At 37.7% G+C, this 20996-nt stretch overlaps 1 protein-coding gene across 3 annotated transcripts in view; it reads right to left on the bottom strand.

The window, feature by feature from the left end:
- Positions 1-174: 174 nt before the first annotated feature.
- The window catches only part of LOC129284131 (eukaryotic translation initiation factor 3 subunit C-like), a 28365-nt gene continuing 7543 nt past the window's right edge, over positions 175-20996 (bottom strand). For 2 of the 3 annotated variants that reach the window (XM_064111370.1, XM_064111376.1), the window contains exons 5-20: positions 20196-20327; positions 19482-19588; positions 19117-19267; positions 16065-16327; positions 15176-15272; positions 14268-14380; positions 10934-11057; positions 10232-10409; positions 9089-9285; positions 8215-8340; positions 7381-7531; positions 6615-6858; positions 6046-6111; positions 5145-5232; positions 4340-4772; positions 175-3231 (exon numbers count right to left, since the gene is read on the bottom strand). In XM_064111370.1, the coding sequence (XP_063967440.1) occupies positions 3191-3231; positions 4340-4772; positions 5145-5232; positions 6046-6111; positions 6615-6858; positions 7381-7531; positions 8215-8340; positions 9089-9285; positions 10232-10409; positions 10934-11057; positions 14268-14380; positions 15176-15272; positions 16065-16327; positions 19117-19267; positions 19482-19588; positions 20196-20327 (2511 nt within the window). In that variant the 3' untranslated portion in view covers positions 175-3190. The remainder of the gene's footprint in view (positions 3232-4339; positions 4773-5144; positions 5233-6045; positions 6112-6614; positions 6859-7380; positions 7532-8214; positions 8341-9088; positions 9286-10231; positions 10410-10933; positions 11058-14267; positions 14381-15175; positions 15273-16064; positions 16328-19116; positions 19268-19481; positions 19589-20195; positions 20328-20996) is intronic. The other variant, XR_010296103.1, reaches the window with a different exon arrangement.

Below are 20996 nucleotides of genomic sequence, written 5' to 3'. Positions count from 1 at the left end.
GTAAAATTCTTATCATGTAAGAGCACAATCATTTGAGAGATAATAAAGAATGAAACAATATATATTGTTGAACATGATCACAATTCAATGAACATTAAAATAGGCTGACATTACCAATAACTACATCTTGGTAAGTGGTAAGACTAAATCCCATGCATTTTCTAAAGTCAAAAACAAAAAGGCCCTTTGAGGGCAAAAAATTTTAACATTTCTTGGTGAAGTAAAGTTGTAAACAAAAAATTAATTGGGAAATTACCAGATGCAATGTATATGTGTGAAATATTGAGAGCAAAGCCCGGTTGACACTTGCATGCATCTTGGTTCCCATGTAATTTGCGCATGGGCACGCACTCATGCAGGCCAATGCAGGAACTATGCATGCCAGCTTGCGGATAGGTGCGTGATATGTGTGCCAAAATTGTCAACATGTTGAAAATTTGGGCACGCATTACAAGTTCACAAACCATTCGTAAGCTATGTGCAACCCAGCCGTGCCAATCGTTGGGGAGGAAATATAAATTTTGTGGCGCAAAGTACAGTAACAGAGCTGCCAACCTTGTGCAAGCAAAAAAAGGAATCATTATGGCCAAAAAAAGGAATTTCCAACAAAAAAAAGGAATGTGTTAAAACGAACCTTAAAACGACATGCGACAAACATCCAATGCAAAAAGTATGTATGCAGTGAACAATTTAAAAAAAGTTAATCTCTAGGCCTAGTCTGGGCTAAGTAACGGAGCGTTACAAATTGGACCCTTATTTTAATTAAGTCAGTAGCAGGGCTTGAATTAAGAATTGAGAGGGGCAAGGCCATTTTCAAATGGGCACTTTCAGCTTGGGGCAACTGGCCTTGGATGCCCCAAAATTTCAAGGGGTATCAAGGCCATTCTAAAGGACATGAAGGCCACTTTTATTCTAGTCAAATGGGCACCTAGGCAAATTTTTCTAAAAATGACAAGTAGGCCTTTCATTTTGTAGTGCAACCTACTCCGGCACTTATCAAAGTGAAGATCTGTCGAGAAAAAATTCTTTCAGGGGCACCAAAATCAGTTCTGGTGAACATTTTTAGGGCCCCATTTTTCTGGGGCTTCCTTTCCACTTCTAAAATAATTAATTGTTTTATGTTGAGTTTCCTGACAAAACTACCAAATTGTAGACTAAGAGAAATATAAAAAAAAGTTGACATCAATTCAGACTTCTCTTCCCAACCCAAGTAACATTGTTTTTGCCAAACAGTACCCTTTAAAATTAAAGTGTCATAAAATGGAAGTGTACATGTAACATTCCACAAATATAGAAAAATTATTCATAAATCAATCTAATCTAAAATTCAAATAGATCTATAGATAAGAAGTTGAAATCATTCCACAAAAGTCCCATCGTAAATCACTTCACGATGTGCACAGCTCAGCCTCAATCACACTGCACGCACACTCAATCATCCCCAGCAGTGACGGCACTATAGAGCAGACATCTAGGCCGCCAGAACCGGGGAAGAAATCTTCCCATTCCTGCTAAACTGAATGCTAAAGTGCCGACTTTTTTAATGAATTCCAAAGGCAGTAGGACATCTCTCTAGTATAAATCATGTGAAACTATCAATAAATGTTGAATATCACCCAGAATTATTACTTCAAGGGACAATGAAGAGCTTTCCAGGTCTTTTCAAAGCCGAATTCATCGTATTTGTTTGATACGATTACGAGTTGATGAAAATTAACCAGACAGTACCGTACCGTTATCCGAAGGGAATTGATATTAATCAATTCAAGAAAATAGCCTCAAAATTTCATTTCTTTATCACAACAATTAATTTTAAAGTATATGAAAAATATCTTTTGATGATTCAATCTTTAATATATATGATGAGTATTTTTGTAAAATTTTGCAAATGGAATAATAATTTCCCTCAAACCTCCAAATCCCCCTCCATTACAAATGGACTCTTCTCTTACTACATTTGGGGAATTACCCTACCCAATTCATCGTACTACTCGCTCTGCGCTGCAAGGACAAACGTGCGTAAAGACAACGTATTAGCAGTAACGTTAGATCTAAATTCTGAAATCTGATTTTCGGATCGTTTTTTTATACATAAAACATCACTTTATAGGAAAGAAATTACATGCAAATTTAAGATAAAATATATAAAATTCAGAAATATCGTACCTTGGACCGCAGTTACTGTTATTTCCTTTCAAATGATGATCAAAACATAATCATCCTCGATCCTTTCGTTTGTCATCGTAAGTTGCCATCTTGGATGACAGACGTATTTACCAGTCGCTATACATCGCGATTCGTACCATGCATGCCGCTCGCATATTCAACTAACGTATATGTACGTGCACGCTATCAAATTATTAAAGTGCGTTGGAAAACCGGCCGGCGGGCGACTACGCACGCGCAAATACCAGGCTCATCTCGGGCTCAACCACTGAACTAGAAATACGTATTTCTAGTTCAGTGGGCTCAACACGCACTCCACATACATACAATTATGTACACACATTATCAAAATTGTCAAAAAACGTAATTTGAAAAGAAAAACCATAATGCCGTAATTTGAATGAAAAAACGTAATGATTACGGCAAAAACGTAATGGTTGGCAGCTCTGCAGTAAGCACACCCCAGGGTAATGACACCCATTTCGTGCACTGATACAGGCAAGTCGTGCCACAAAATATCCCGCACTGGCACGCATCAATGCGGGCACCACAGTGCACCCAAGTGTCAACCGGGCATAAAAGTCCTTGACCTACAATAACTAAACTGTCATGCAAACATGACTGCCATGTCATTATGACCTTTTAACTTCCATTCACCAAGGAGGGGGGGGGGTGGACAAGGGAAGTTTCATTATTTTCTTGCTAAAGAATGAAAAGGTAATTCAAACAAGAATGGAATTCCAGGGTTTATCAATTGACAATAATAGCAACAAAGTGGGTAATAGAATCCTGTACTTAAACATAAATAAAAGATAAATTAGTTCTTAAATTGAGTATCTAGTGAAGGAAAAGTGACAATATTTTAACCAAACACTGACTGTGCAAATCAATAATTCCCATAGATGTTCTATTGAAATTACATAATGGAATCTGTGGTTAAATATATAATGGAATTCCAAATCTTTGAGAAAGTTTGAATCAGAGATTTGTAGATCTTGCTTCTGATAGACATCATAAAGCTTGTCTAGTAGTTCCTCTGCTGTTGATCACGGTTTCTTCCTCGACCTGTATTCACAACAAAGAAACAGCAGAGAGAGGGCACACATATTTAGTGAAAAACTCTTTACTGAAAAAATGGACATCTGATTGTTCATCACTTTCTTATTCAAACTGTCTTTCACTCTTGGACAAGTTTTTTTTCTTCCTACACTAATTACATGCCTAAGAATATATCTATGAATTTCATGTTGTATTTACAACTCTTGTATTAGCAAGTGATAGGGTACCTTTTGGCTTTATTGCTGCTAAATCATCCTCCTCCTTATCCTCATCATCACCATCACCACCACCACCACCATCACCACCACCACCATCACCACCACTATCATCATCATCATCTCCATCACCCTCATTTCCACCACCATCACCCTCATCCTCATCATCACCAGACCTGCCAACCTCTGGGAATGAAAAACTGTATTCTGTGATTAAAAAAACTGTATTTTTCCCCCAAAAAGTGTATTTCATAATAAAATGCTTGGCGCACTCGCTCATCGCGGCGCTCAAGCTGCATGCAAGCTAAAATGCGCACTGCTCTTGCAGATGAAAAAAAAAACATTAAAACATGTGTATATCTTCACCCTGGTTTGAACAAAATGATTGAAAAAAAAAAACAAGTTACCTGAAATTACATTGATCTAATAACCATATTTGTGCACGTTTTATGAAATAGAGACATATAGAGATTATTTTTCTCAATAAATTATGATTTAGTTAAAAAGAAACAAAAACAAAAACATATTTTTCAAAGAAAAAACCTACTGCCATATTTTGGTTGCAAAAACGTACAAAATACGGCTAAAACGTACTGGTTGGCAGGTCTGCATCACCCTCATCATCATCATCACCATCGTTGCCATCATCACCACCATCAAAATATAGCAGATAGCACAATCAAGCTATAGAAAAAAAATTGACCACCATCACCATCAATCTTAATATCCATCAATCATCATATAATCGTAACCAAATCAACATGTTCTTGTAAATCTCCAACGCATTTTCTCATAAAGAAATGCACCATGAAACTTGCCATCTACGTATGTTATCTTTATCCCTGGACAAACTATAATCATTGCATATGAGCATTTACCACTTCAATCTCGATACTGACCTCTACCCTCACGGTGGTACCTATCCCCTCCTCGTCTCTGGCCATCCCTGTGGTAGTTGTCCCTTCCTTGCCCGTCTCGGTTATAGTTGCCCTTCCCACCGCGGTCCCTATAACGGTTGCCTCCCTGATGACTATCACGTTGGTAGCGATTGTCTCGGCCTTCCCTGTAGCCACCTTCCCTCCGGCCTCCATCCTTGTAGCGGCCACCATCCTTGTAGCGGCCACCGTCCTTGTAACCACCTTCTCTTCGGCCACCATCCTTGTTGAAGCCGCGGTCCTTGAAGCGGCTGTCACCCATGCGGGAGTCGATGAGACGTTCGTTGTTATCGACCAGGTTGGCGACCTTGTCTGCAAGGCGGAGTGAGAGGTGCTGCAGACGGGTTGGTTCACAACGGTGCATCACAATAGTGGCAGCTGGCTCGTCCCAGGAGGCCTGGTAAAGAAAATGCAAATGGTATCATTGTTACATATTAAGACTATGCAACAAAAAAATCACAATTTTTTCTTGATTGAAGAAAAATAAAAGATATGTGGGAAGACCAATCTGGAGCTCATAGGGCTATCAATACATTTTCACTCAAAAGATAATTGCTGTTTAAATAATAGATGTTCATTATGTTCCGAATTATGGTGTGATTCCTACATCATTATTTAAAATCTATCTTTGAGCCCATGTGTATTTGCTTAAGGGATACCACCTTTGACCAAGCAATGTTTTACATTCCATGTGACTAGCAAATGATGATGAGTTATTCATGGATTTATGGTGTGAAATACACATCAGCAAATAAAACTAATATCTTACCATCAGCTCTTCATTGATGATCATCTTACTGACAATGCTATGTACTGCAGTCTTCTCAAGCTCAAACATATCAGATAGTGTGATCAAGCTGTAGAAAAAACAAAAACATGAAAATGAATTGAGAATATTTATATAAATGACAATGATCACAGAACGTTGCTGGCCATTTTTACATATAATCAAATATTTTCTTTAAAAATGTATACAGTGCATCCCCCAAATCTGCCTAACAAACTATATTTATTGATGATTTGTCATAATTCAAAGACATGTATAATTGACAAATTATGTTTTGTTGTGAAGCTTAGTCTTCTCTTTCATCTGATATATTCATACGATTCCTGCATGAGTGAGGAAAGAAAATGAACCACAAGTAATCATTGGGTGGATGGCACCCAAATTTCACAAGATGGTTTGCAAACCACGAGTCTCACCCGATTTCGCGATCAATAAAGTATGCAATATGATCTTTTGACCCCATTATCCTCAAGAACACGCATGTGGTATTACCCAAGGATATGTACCAAGTTTGAATACAATTGATGCAGAATAAATAAGGGCAAGTCGAACAAAAACTTTAACATTTTTGTAACAGACTAACAGGAAAAGTGGCTACTAGGTCTCTACTGAACTTCGTTTACGCGAGACGAAAAGGAAAATCACGTCTCAAAAGCTCCATTCCCACCCTTTAATTTGGTACCTCATCCAAGAAAATAACCAAGAAATAACAAGTTCCGTCTCTTAAAACAATGCTTTCATTCCTTTAATTTTCATTGAAAAAAATAGTATTGTGGATTGCCTTCCAGAACAATGACTAATTGTTAACTAAATGGGAGTATCAATTTCTCATTTTCATAAAATTATAGAAATTCAATTTTTTACTAGATTGTATTTGGCTTACCTCAAAGAATCGTAAACACTACCATACGTAAACAGGTATGTCCTCAGACTCTCCTCCTGTATCTTCCTACAAAAAGATTCAAACAAAACAAAATTCAAATATTGGTTCACTCAGTCATTACCAATTATCATACAGTAATTGCAATCTATAGTGCTCATAAATAATAATTAAAAAAAGAACCAATTGTCACCAAAATATTCTAAATTATTTTACACAAATTTTTACTTAATTAATGTATATCAATACATACCAAATGAATTACAACAAATTATATTCATCTGGAGCATATATGGTTTGCCTCCATACTGAGCATGTGAAATTGTCATTACTGTAACTTATTATGACAATATTACACAGCAGGATAATTCCATAAAATATTGACATCTGATTCCCTATGTGTGGAACCTTCTTGAAATGATTTGTGTGTGTTTTCTAGTCTATATGAAATGTTGTAATTCTCTCAAATCATCATGGCTTTGGTGGTTCATGAATTGAACCAAAGAGGGAGGAGAATGGGAGTCAGAGGTACCTACAGTTGCCCAACAAAAGATAACCTGAGGATTCCTTACCTAGTGATGAGGTCCCTGACATGGTTCGAGTCCTTGAACAGGTTCCAGACCTTCATGTTCATCTTCTCATTGACCAGGAACTTCTTGCAGCCCCGCCAATCACCGTAGCGCATGGCCCTGGAGGCGGCCACCACATGCTCTCTCATGCTCTCCGGGGGTCCAATCAGGGTCTGACGCTCACTCAGTCGCAGCTGATGGTGGAAACTCTTGCTGATCATGCGACGCCGAATGTCAAAGTGGTGAGCTGGACATTTGAAATAATTCAAGAATTTGAATGTATTATAAGATAATAAATTCATGTCATACATAATATTGGTCAAAGAGAGTATTTCAAAAATGAAGTTTACCTGAACCATTCCTCTATTCTCTCATGTAAGATCCCCCTGTTCATCTTCTTCTTTAAATTGATACCATGGACCACACAAAAAATTCAATCAGCGATCTGTTTTTCTTTTTTCTTTTTTAATTGCTGACAATGACCAACATTATTTGGAAAAACATTGAATCCATATTAAAAATCTACAAATATGAATGCCTCACACTTTCCACAGAACTCTACGTTTAATAGAAAAATAGTACACTGGGGTATATAATACACATACTAGAACTGACAGCTCTATATAATTTACTAATAAAAACAACTTCACTGAATATTCAAAATTTGTGTTATTTACTTATTCCTGCCAGTTAAATTTTCTGAAAGTCCAACCAATATATGTGGTCTTTGGACAGATTAACCTGCTAAAGTGAACAGTGTTGTACTTACATGCCATGTAAGGGATCTCAAGCAGCATTGCCGAGACAAGATAGACACATTCTAATAGCTCCAGATTGATGTGCATGTGGAAAGGGAGCTGACGACTCTTCTCTATCTTCTCCTGCTGGGCGTCACGCTCCTGCTGCCTCATCAAAAGACCCTTCAGAAACATAAGATGAGTTGATGAGATTAAATCAGGATTTAGTGGTTTCAAGCATATACTTTTGTCATGTAATGATAGATACAATCAAAATCATAATGCTGACAGTAAACCACATATTGACAAGTTAAACATGATTGTATGTCATGGGGTGCTGATCAAAACAGCAATTCCATAATAGATAATCTTAACCGTCCGACCCTCATTTTTCTTCATTTTTACTTCACTTAACAAACTGACCAAGGCTTGATAGTTTGAGAACATTTAAACTTTGCAGATGAACTAAAAGAGAGGAGCCAATCATTTCAAGAAGTTTCCATATATAATATATACATACACACTTTATAGGATTGCCATAAGATATTGCTAGGGCACATAATACAACATGATGAGGATCTATTCACTTAAGTCATAGAATGTCTACTTGGTAAGAAGGTGGGGAGAAAAACCATGGAAAGGATTTCTAGATGATCTTCTAAAGAAGGCGGAGCCAGATGGGTATGAGCACTTAAAAAAAAAAAAAAAGCATAGCGTAACGGAGATATACATGATAGCGATGTAATGGACAGTTCTCTACTGATGAGTGTATGGAAAACCGAATCTTCAATGAAACCTACAGTATCATCAGCAAAGAGCGCAAGAAAGAATCCACATCTAAGAATTTGATAAATCTAAGTTGTTACCTGAGCTAGAAGTTCCTTGGCACGTCCACCACTTTGGATATCAAGCAATGCATTGTGGGCATCACGGATATTACCATGACGGAATGCACAGAGGCCAAGCTGGACCATGGTACGATTATACAAAATCTGAAATGAAGCAAAAAGTCATGATAGAAGTAATGATATAGATGTGCATTTAGCACAATGCATATAATCATCAACAAAGGAGCTGAAGGTGCTCCAATGGGGTCCCGGGGCCCCATTTCATAAAACTTGTTTTAATAACAAATTTGCAAAGAACAGTTAAAAACTTCTGAAATACTTCAATTTGATTGGCTGAAAGTAAAATTGTTATAGGAATTGTGTGTTAGTATTATAACAAGTGTTAATATTCCGTATCTACAATTGGACAGTTTCATAAAGCCATTGTTAATTTTGGCATGACAGGTGACCTATTCTTGTGCTAAATAATCTCTACATAGCTTACTTGGCACCTCAGAACATGTTCTCCAGTCGTCCATAGTCGTGCCTAACCTACAAGCAGCTGTATGAAGAACCACTCTATACCCATTTAATACCTTGGTGGGAATGTCATTATTATGTAGATTAATGACTCAGTAAAAAAAAAATCAGTGCCTTTTCAGCACTAAAACCATGAACAATATTATACACAATCTAACCAAACCATCCACCATGACTGGTCAATGAAGTTGGCTATGTTCAATACTACTACTGATCAAAAGAAAATATATAATGAATGTCAAGCATATAAGTCTTCCTTTCGCTGCTCATTAAATGATTCAAGATAAATAGATGTTCAGTATTACAAAATGATAATTTTGACATACCGGTAGTTATTTGATTTTTAGTGTAAGAGAGCTGACATAGTTCTTACCTGAGTGGGAATATCAGAGTATTGAATGGTCTGTTGCAAATGAGACATAAGCATGAGATCTCTAGCAGTGTACCAGCGATCGTGGATAGCATAGTGATAGATATGACACAGCATTGTTCTAGTTCTGATCAGATCCGTGGTGTCCTTGGAGTAAATGTATTTACACATCCGGTCCATCAGCGTCAGCGAGTCCTCTTCTGTATAATATGAGAACAAGGAAAAGTGATTTTACATATCTGTAAATATACATGCCATTTTTTGGTCAATAATGAAAATAATTTGTTTTGATTAGCTCTTGGATGTAATGTGGCAAGTTTCCATAAAACTTTTATGGATGACATGTTAGAATGGAATGTAAGAGTATTTGTTTTATTATAAAGTACAAGATATTTAAATGTATAACTACCTCTGTGAACTTTGGCCTTGACACTTTCAAAACTATTCAGAACACTGTCACTCCTATATGAATACTCAAAACAAATTTGCAGTTAGTCTCTCAAACAGTTCTATAATTATAGTGAGACCAAAACAGGATAGATGGATTGACGACCCAACAACATAAGTCACCTATGGTGGATGGAGGCATAACCCCCCCCCCCCCAAGATATATGTAATGTGGGCATAGCACCCAAGGGTATGATGATTCTACACACCCAATAGTGAACAAGAATAGGTCATATTACTGTTGGTGTGCCACTGAATAAAGACAGTAGCCTCCCATCAACATGACCAAACCCCTGAGAGTTGGGTAAATAACATTTGCCCAAGACGAGTTGCCCTAATACAATGGAAAGAAATCCAAAACTAGGATCTTTGTGTTTTGAATAGCATTGATGATTTACAACCAAGTCAACTTGCTCCTACTTAAAATACAGAGAGATACCAGATAGAATTGATCAGGAGGGCTGAAAATTATCTTTGTAAATAAAAGAGGTGTTTACTATGGCAGTCAAAAACTGTTTGTGTCTGATTTTAATAATAATATTCACCTCACGTCATCTCACTTCTCTATGAGCTTTCAAAGGTCTTTGGATAATATTACCCTCGCCATAAGGCCAGCAAGCCTCCATACAGCGCACAAGCATTTTAACCTGAAAAATTGCATCATTTAATATGAACTGTTTCTTTTGAACAACACCTTACCTTTCTTTTCTTTCGCTTTGTCTTCTTCTTCTAATTTGCTCTCCTCTTTTGGTGTCTCCTCTTTTTGTGTCTCCTCTTCTATCTTTTTTTCTCCTTCACCATCATCCGTCTTTTCCTGTTTTTCACTTTCCGTCTGGGTACGGTTCTTCTCTAGTTCTCGAAGTTTCTCGTAATCATACTGCAAGGTAACCACAAAACATTTAGCACTACTTGACAAGCAATTAGTTCAGCTCTGACAACTTGTAAACTACATTATATTTCATATGACTGTGTGGGTGTATTTAAAAAAATCATATTCATGAACTCTGATACTCCCTAATCTTTTATAGTGTGAAATAAATGCTACTGGTACTAATGATAATAATAACATTAATAATGTATTTCTATGGTGCAATCATGACGCCAAGTAACAAAGGGAAAGTCACTTGCCTTTGCATTATTTTTGACGCATCATATCCCATGGGCAGTACCAATTAAAAAAAAAATTCTGAGCATCAAACCACGTCTGACTGAGCTTTTAATGTTTTACTTTTTAATAAATTGGCAGCTGTAGCTACGTCTGCAACACAACTTCTAGCAATTATATTGTGATGCACATGCACAGAATTACTTCTTCTTATCATGTGCATTACAGTATGTTCAGCAAGTCACAGGAAATGCAAAGCAGAATGTACAGCTGTACGATACCAATTATGGACCGACCTTGTAGTAGATATGTTGGATGTGCCTCAGGTAAACCCTGCAGATCTCAGCAGATGTACTTGTATTCTCAAGATGAGATTGTAGTTTTACAATGATGTTGGTCACAAGAGTCTCATCCTTCAACCTGAACATTAGATATAAATATTGGCTTACTGCATTCAGAGTATAGAATCATCCATAAGCTAATTCATAGATAATTTATATGCATGTGCACATGAAGATGCTTACAGACCATAGACCAGGGGCCCGTCTTACAAAGAGTTGCGATTGATCCGATCAATCGCAACCATGGAAAGCCAACAAACTCAACATATGAAATGCATGTTTGTTCAAAACAATTTCTAGATATGAATGTATATCCATAAAGTCATTGATTTCTTGACAATTTGGTGTGTTTTCCTTTGTTTACAAAAGACATTTTGCTAATTTCCTGTAGAAAAAACTGACACTGATGGATTTCCGTAGTTATAATTGATTGGATCAATAACTCTTTGTAAGACCCTGGTCTAACAAACCTACTGCTAAAAGATTGCTTGGCATAATAGGCAGTGCATGAGAACTGGATTTCAAGTATTATGGCTCATTGAATACAGAAGGCAGGTTAATGAAATTTCCATGCATTCATCTCTATGCATATATATGTCCAGAGATGAAGTGTGCACTTTTGGATCATACTCAACTTGGTCTAATGTTATTGTTCACTTATAGGTCCGTATTTCTGAATTCTGGTTTAATTTACGCCATGGTCTAATTCTGAGCTAAAATTATGAGAGGCAAACAAAACAAAAAAGTCAAAATTTTGTTATTTTGTATGTTACTTCTATTTTAAAAGTATTTTCCCATGCTTTAATGGTGAAAATACTATTTTAGTATTTATTTCAGACAGTTATCAATGAATTGAGGACCAGGGCCCTGTTGCATATAAGTTACCATCAGGGTGCGACATAAGCGCTTGCCCGATTGCCCGGGGCAAGTAAAAGTTAGAGTCAGGCAAGTGTTTTGAAGCAAAGACAAAAACTGCTTGCCCGAATCGGGCAAGCAAAATTCTCCTATGGAAATTATATTTTAGAAAGATTCCCCATATTTCACCATCAAAATATAGAATAGAAAAAAAAAAAACAATATCATTAATTTCTTCTTTCAAATTGCAAAATTTGCGCCATTTTCTGCCAATAAACACACAGCTCAGAGACGTACACACACACACAGAATCAATGGCAGTCTAGCATACCTAGCTAGCTAGCGCCTAGTCCACGCAGCCGATGCATGTAGTTAAGTTTCTACGGAGTACCGTGCTGCACGAACAAAGTTTGCTCTGGAAGAAATCTCCAACAGAACTGTCAAAATTCACATTTCTTACCAATGAAAATTCTTGTAGTGTCCATATTTCCTAAATATTGGGGGTAGCTCTGTCATTTGTAAGCAGTAAAAGGAGAAATTTTCACTTCTGTTATGCTTAAAAAGATCGGGTTTCGAATGATCGTCTGTATCGCACACACTGAAATACATTGTTTGACAGTCCCACATGTGCATTTGTGTGTATGTTGATAAACGTGGTTTCTTTCCTAACTATTTTTTTTAGCCAAGGAAATTGATAAATTTTCTTCTTTATTTATGACTGGATAGTTTGAGCTTTCTTCCTCTCTATTTTCTTTCTTTCTGCCTATCTTTCCTTCTTTTGAATCTCTCTTTATTTCTTTAAATTTCCTACCTTCTTTTGTTCATTTTTTCTGTTACTATAGCTGCCTTTCTTTTTGTCATTCTTTTCTTTCTATCTTTTTATCTTTCTTCCTTACATCCAACCTTTGTTTACCTATTTCTTAAATCCTTCCTTCTTTTTCCCCTTCCTTTCATTCTTTCTTACTGTCTTCCTTCCGTCCATCCATTCGTTACCTTTTCTTCCTGTCTTTTTTTCTTCCTTACTTTCTTCATCCCTTTCATACTTTCTTTCTTTCTTTATTTCTTTCCTTCCTTTCTTTTTGTCTTTCATTCTTTCTTTCTCCTTCCTTCCTTTATTTCCTTCTGTTTTTCTTTATTTCTGTCTTTCGTTCTTTTGATCTTTCTTTTTTCCATCCATCCTTTCTTTTCTTCCTTATTTTTTCTTTCTGCCTTCCTTCATCTCTTTCCTTCATTCCTTCCTTCATTTCTTTCTGTCTATCGTTCTATCTTTTTTTCCTTCCTTCCATCTATCCTTATACCTTTTCTTTCTTTCTATCTTCCTTCTTTCCTTTCTCTTGTTTTCTTTCTTTCCCTTTTCCTTCCTTTCTGTTTACCTTTTTTCTTTATTTTTTTCCTTTTATTCATTCCTTTCTCTTCCCCTAATTTTTTTCTATTTTTTTTCTTTTTTCTTTTTTCCATCCTCCTTTCCCTTCTTTCTTTCTTTCCATTTTCTCTTCCCCGCAGTCATTCTCTCTATTTATTTATTTTTTCTTTCTTCCTTCCTTTGTTTCTTTGTCCTTTCTGTCTCCTTAATTTTTTTTCTCTGGTTATTTTCAGTGATTTACCCTTTTTTATTGTGTGGCCTAGTCCCCTCCAAAATATATGGAAAATATATGAGATTAGGAAATTAATTAAAGAGCATATTTACCATATATTTTGTCATGATGTTCAAGATAAAAATCATTAAAAAAAAAGAAATACAACTACAAGGTACTTCAGTAGTCATGTTGAAAAATGTATTTTTAAAGACGTCAATGGTATGGTATGTAAAACTATAAGGCTATAACTTGTTTTGAAGCAATAAAACTTTGTTTTGAAGGATTTTTTCGGGCAAGTGAAATCTATATTCGGGCAAGTATTTTCCAACTTTTTGAAAATTTACTTGCCCGACTGGGCAAGTGCTTCCAAAAAGTTATGTAGCACCCTGGTTACCATTATAGTATCTTTGCCATCCAATAGTAACTACCATGGTAACGATGCTTCATAGCCAATCAAAATCGAGGAATCCATGGTAGTTACCATTGGATGGCAAAGTTACCATAATGGTAACTTTTATGCAACGGGGCGCAAATGTGCTTAAAAATTGAGCCTCAACTGTGAAGGATTTGCGTCACAATTCGCTATTGGTAACTGGTCTTAATCTACTTGTGTAATGTGTAAAATTATACCGTTTTCACTTTACTAGTGTGGTGGGGATAGTGGATTGTAAAGGTATTTGGGGGCCACTTTTTGTATACTTTTGATAAGAAAAAAAATCAACCTTATGAACAATTCTTCTCTCAACAGGCAATCAATATAACCATTTTGACAGAGTTCCCTTTCTATTTCCTTGCTTCCAGAACAACTGAAATTAGAATTAGGAAACTATCCTTGATAAATTAAATTCTAGACTCACCTTTCAACATAATCAGTAGAATGAGCATCAGTTGCTTGAAGCATCTTGGTAAATTCCTCATCAAGCCGTTCAGCTACAGTCAGAATACAACCACGGATCTTATACGGAGCCTCCTACAATTAACAAAAAATAAATCTCATGTCTGAATAACTTTCCTACCCTTTAACAAGGAATTCAAGAAGGTGAAGTCCAAAACATTAATTGTATAATTAGTGCATTTCATAATGTGCGCACAAAATTTGCACCCTTATTGCAACATCACTCATACTCATTAATGCTGGGTATTAGTCGACCACAGTGTACATAACACCAAGCATTGATCACTGTGTCACTCTTTCATTCATGAATTATGAAACACACATATTGTACATATTGTAAGATAATGATACCCCTTTCTACATGTAACTTCCACGTGGATCGTGCTGTCAAGCTTCTGTCTACAAGTTTGTTGATAGAATGCCTTTTGACAGTCAAATAACATGTTTACATAGATTGATTGATATATTGAAAAAAGTATCAAATACGGTCACATAGCATCTAAAATCTAAGGGGCTTTCACAATTGCTTGTGCTATGGTCTGTGATCATTTGGTAACAATATATGTTGCACAGAATGGCAACGGTTGTAAGCAGTTGCACCAACAATTGTGAAAGGAGCTTTAGACAGTAAAATGCTTACGTTTATGCAGTTCAATTGGACATGATGGGCAGCTAGGTCAAGCCTCAAAAATATATAAAATGCGAACATTGAGCAACACCACAACTAATCAGGTGTAAATTAACAAAGATATCACATCTCATAATTTTGCTTGTTTTGAAACTACAGCAAAGTATGATAAGTCGAAAATTCAATCACTGATAAACTCAAACTAGTAAATGAATTCAATACACTGATATAGAACTACTTACTTGTAAACTTTCGGCGTCTTCATGAAAGTTCTCTGAGCACACAACATCTGGGTTTTCTATGAGAATGTTGAGCATCTCCATCATAAGGGCTAAGCACCTGAAAAAAAAACTCAAGCTCTTCAGACTCTTATACTCCTTATGTAAACTGGATTTAAAAAGTTTTAATACAACCTGTAGTTGACAATACTGTAAGACCAATAATTGCCAGACAAGTTTAAAATTCAGAGTACTAAAACCGCTAATAACTGAAACAAGTCCCCTCTTCTGAAAGAGATTTAAATCACATTTGATATTCCATAATTAGGTCATTGACTGAAATCAAAGTTAGAAGTCACAGTCAGTGAGTAATAATTTTGAGAAGCAGGTTCTGAAAAAGTGTTAGCAAGTAAGACACCATGAGGTAATGAAAAATAACTGTCCACTCAGATATGCTGAAATGTTAATAAATGCTAACAAAAATAAGCACACCTGGGCAAAACTTATTTTATACATTGGAGGAAAGCTGAGTGGAAAGACAAAAGCGCTTCTTAACTTTGATAATCACCGATAAACAATCACTTTCTACCAAAAAGTTTGGCATCTTTTTTTTTAAATACAAATACACAATCACTTAGTAATCGTTTGTTTGATTCTGTTAGAATTCATTTTGCGGTCATTACCACTACACAAGTGAGTCTAAAGAAAACATTTTTTTTAACTCATAACAACTTTAAGGACAGGGTTGAAGTCCATATTAATAACAAGGCCTGAAAACAAGCCAAAACATATTAAAGCACCACATAAGCTGTACAACATAAAGCCTATAAAAGTATGCAATGGGTAGCAGTCAGGGTCAGAAATCAGATAAAAAACCTGTTTGAGTATATGTGTAATTGTGTACAGGTCTTACATTTCCCAGATGGCTGGCTTCATACAAGTAGCAACATTAGGATTGTAATCAAAGACAGCCGACATCACATGGAAGGCTATCTTCAGATCAACGCCCAACCCAAGGTTGTTCTGACTAGCGATGTTCCTGAGTTCCTTCAACAGTTCAATCTGATCCGCTCGGTTGGTTCCTCTCTTGCCACGAGCCCCAACGATCTCAGAGAGCTTCTTGAGAACAACAGAATGGGTAATCTCCACGTCCTTAGCAAACATTTTGGGTTTCTCCTGTTGGATATAGATAGAAATCAAAGATCAATTGAAGTTGTATTAAAGTGTGCAAAGGATTGCTCTTCCAGTGCCCTAACATTCAAAACTTAACAAATTTATATCAACTGAAACTGGTTGGCCCACAATTTGGGTATACCCAAATATACATATCCCTTAAATGTTCATCTGTGTGCAGTGCATATTACCATCTGAAGAGTTGAGTCAATTTATCACCATTTTGGTGCTTCAATTGCTTTGCAGCAATTACCTAACCGGTTTTTAGGTGGATTATCAACAGTCTTTTTCAATCACTTTGAGTCAGTTTACTCCATTATTCACAACCATAATTAAATGTTATTTTGATTTTACTTAATTCATATATTTGAACAAAAATAAAAACATTACATTGTCGGCATGAGGAGAAAAATTCAATTGAGATTTAATTGGTGGAAATATATAACTTTTCCTCTTTGGCATAATACAACAATCATGATGCATAGTTACTATTGCTGTGATATCCTTTGCATGAATATGGTGTAATGATCCACATCAGAACTTCCACCTTAATGTTTAACTTTATATAGATGTTGTTTGAAGGTTTGCATGGTGGTATGTACAATCGCTGATGTGGTTTACGGTACACCATGTGAAGTGTTATAGAAACGGTGGATAGAAGAAGAGAAGAAATGGATAGGCGAGAAAGTGGAGATTTGAGAGTAGAGTATTCTTTCTTGAAAGTAGTCCTGAAAAGGACTGTAAACCAGGAAAGATTGATGAGTTGAGAACAGCTTGAGTAGTAGAGCTAGTGAGGAGATGCTGGCTTGAGTCGGCGAGTAGAGATGATGAGTAGTAGAGAGACTCGACGTTTCGGGCAGGTTGACTGTCCGTCTTCAGGAGTGAGTGTTCGCTTGGCGTGCGGCGGTACTTATGGCGTTCGTGCGGACGTGGGGGAAAACGCTGGGCCGGCGGTCACGGCGGGCTGACGTCGTAGGTGGCGCTCTGTGCGTGGGTCGGCGGTTTGGCGGGAAACGAGTTGGCGTGGTATGTGGACGCGGTGTGTAGACGGTGGGGTGAGTTACGGCGGCGTGTGTGTGTGTCGGCGGCGTGGTAGGTACATCAGTGGTGGCGTTCTGTGCGTGTTGGTCGGCGGACTCGTCGGGTAGGCTTCGGCGGGATTGAGTGGGTGGCCTGGTGTACGGATGAGGTGTTGGGTCGTCGGCGGAGGTTGTAGCGAGGTGTCGGTGTCGGTGGCGTGTGCGTCGGCGAAGTTGCTGGTTGAGTTGGTGATTCGATCAGACTGCTGTGTTGGGTAGGAGGGCTTGGTGGGGTGACGGTGGACGGCGGGTTGCTTGTGGAGTTGGTTGTGGATTGGTTGGAAGTTGGGTGGTGACGTAGGATTGGGTGCCAGATGGTGTTGATGTGGAGGCCAGGGTCTTGAGGCACGGTGTTGTGTTGATGTATCTCAATGGCTTCCCTGACCCTTCTGGTATTCCAGTGCCGGATGTTGGTGATTAGGTGGCTCTTGTCCCAGTCTATGCTGTGATTTTCCTGTTGTGCGTGTTTGACAATGGCAGATCGGTCCCAGTCGCTGCGTCGGTGGTGGGTCTTGTGTTCCTTGAGTCTGGTGTTGAAGTCTCGGCCGGTTTCTTTAATGTAGACTTTGCCACAGTCGCAGGGGATCTTGTAGACGCCTGGTTGCTTGTTGGATGGGTGCTTGTCCTTGTGAGAGTGCAGGATGGAGTGTAGCTTGCGAGAGGATTGGTGTCTGACGAGGATGTTGGCAGAGTGAAGGATGCGTTGTAGTCGGTGTGAAGTCTTGCCGATGTAGGGAAGTGCTATGGTGGCTATAGGCTTGGTTTCGGATGGGTTTTCGGTGCTGTTGGTGCTGGGTTGGTGGCTGGACGGTTGAGTGTTGATCCTTCTCCTGGGGTAATGGTTGATGGTGGTGAGTGCATTGGTCACGTGCCTGAGTTCCTGCTGTAAGTGTGCCTTGTCGCTGAGTTGGTGGGCTCGTCTGATGAGAGTGTCGGCGACTGATTGGTGGACGGATGGGTGGTGGTGTGAGCGGAAATTGAGGTAGCGGTCTGTGTGGGTGGGTTTTCGGTACACCTGGTGAGATGGGAATCCAGATGGTGTCTTGGTGATGCGAACGTCTAGAAAAGGAATTGAGTTGTCGCGTTGGGTCTCCATGGTGAACTTGATGCTGGGGTGCTGGTGGTTGAGAAACTGGTGAAGGTCGGGTGTGCTGTGCGGCCAGATGACAAATGTGTCGTCGACGTAGCGGAGCCAGAGTGAAGGAGGTTTGTCCGCAGTCTTGAGTGCTTGGTGCTCGAAATGTTCCATGAAGATGTTAGCGATGATTGGTGAGAGAGGTGAACGAACGCCATAAGTACCGCCGCACGCCAAGCGAACACTCACTCCTCACTCATCATCTCTACTCGCCGACTCAAGCCAGCATCTCCTCACTAGCTCTACTACTCAAGCTGTTCTCAACTCATCAATCTTTCCTGGTTTACAGTCCTTTTCAGGACTACTTTCAAGAAAGAATACTCTACTCTCAAATCTCCACTTTCTCGCCTATCCATTTCTTCTCTTCTTCTATCCACCGTTTCTATAACACTTCACATGGTGTACCGTAAACCACATCAGCGATTGATTAACTTTATATAGTCATAAAAACATTGCAATATATCAACACTTTAAGCCCTCTCCTTGACCCTACATAGCCTTTCAAACAAGGAAATAAGAATAAGTATATCACAAAAAATATTGAATAGCAAGGGGAGAAGGGATGACCTTAAACTGACCTTCTCAAGTTTGATGCCACCTTTGACCTTTTCCCACTTGCCATCTTCATCTTCTTCCTCCTCCTCCAAAACTTCATCTTCTTTCACTCGCACTCTGTCCTTCCTTCGCTCCTTCCTCTTTGTTGAAGATTTGTCTTCACCTGTGGTAGTCCTATGGAAAAAAATATGTTAAAATTAGTTTTAAAAACTCCTGAGCCACATACACTGTCTTCATGAAAATCACATGCAATACACCACTTTGTACTTAGCCCATGTCTCAAATGATCTCTAACATGCTCAGATTGTATTGTTATAGGAGCTTTGCATGATTCAACTTATTATTAATCACATGATGTGGGACACAAAGTTGAAACCGAGAAACTTACTTCTTCAAGAAATACTCTGCCGTGAGGGTCGTCATGCCCGGTACATCATCATCTGAGCTTGAATCAGATGACATTGTTACATCCCAGCTATCATCTGATTCATCATCCTGTTAAAAAGTAAAGGTAAAGGCTTGTTCAGTTATGGCATGATAAAGTTCAGCAATAAAGCTCAATATGTACAAAGTCAATGGAATAAGAGGTGAAAGAAAAATGTTGCAGAGACAGGATATGTTTATTTTGTCATATTACCCTCTGAAACTCTCAATAATATTCTAATGATTTATTTTAGTCACTTCCTAAGTATTTCAGTCTGTGCAATACTTTGTATGCAAATTCATACATTTTGATTACAGTCAATTTTAAAGTAGTGACTGTTTTAAATTTTTGAACGCATACTCTTTGCTCATCCAGTTTGTTTAAATCTGTCTTAATTATACAGATAAATAATATTTATTTGGTAAAGTCATTGATAGCCCATGAAGCTCAAATCATGCATATCATGGTAAGTGATGTTATTTATGCATCTTCTCAACTACTCTTCTGACTTGTAAGAAATTACAATGACATAACAAATGATCAAAAAACTGTTGTAAGCTGTGGCACTCAAATCACTATAAGCAAACTACATTGACTTTCACATCTTTTCAGTGCCAATTCAATACCTGGGTGGAGTGTGGCAAATGTAAAATATTGTGAATATCGATTGATTCTTACATAATCTCCTTCTTGTTTGACCTTTGGAGGTAGAGTTTTCTTGAAGGTTGGAGCAGGCTCATCCTCTTCACTCTCGCTCTCTTTCTCACTCTTCTCCTCTGGCTCCTCTTCCTTATCTTCTGCATCAGGATTCTAAAGGATCATATCAAAAAAGGTTTAATAATCAAAGTCCTCACTTTTCTGTTTCCTAAAAATACACAATTGCAAATTCCATGTTCTTTAATTTCTAAACACAAATTCTGTGTACTTTGATAAAACATACAATTAAACATTGTAAATAGTGAAGAAAAAAAAATTGATAAGTTTAAATTAACATGCACTGCAGAACATAGATAATGCTTGCCAAACACACAGTCAACACTGAGAATTGTTATGATCGACAGATTTTCATCTGATGCATGGTTTTGTTTATTTTAGTTTTTTATTATCAAATGATTTTTCCCTGCATTTCTTGGGGACCTGTTTTCCAAGATTTTTTTATTTTCATTTCCCATATCGCGTAAACTGGGGACTTGTAAGTTGGGAAAGCCCAAATTTGTATATTGGAACTAATGAAGTTGAAATTTCAAGCTGTAGGTCATCACATCTGTAGCTCACAAAACACACTTATATTACAAATACCACCTTACGACATCTGTGCTTAGTGGCTTGTGATGCTTGGGCTCAAATATGCAAACAAGTTTATTAAAATCCATACTACAATACTTAAGATGTTTTCATGATAACAACCCTAATATAATAACATACTCTAATTAACTGCAATAACCTGGATTATTGTAAAAGTTTACGACCAATAGTATA

This window comes from Lytechinus pictus, chromosome 2 (genome assembly GCF_037042905.1).
Source record: "Lytechinus pictus isolate F3 Inbred chromosome 2, Lp3.0, whole genome shotgun sequence".
Lineage (NCBI taxonomy): Eukaryota > Metazoa > Echinodermata > Echinoidea > Temnopleuroida > Toxopneustidae > Lytechinus > Lytechinus pictus.
This window is presented reverse-complemented; position numbering and strand designations above follow the sequence as displayed.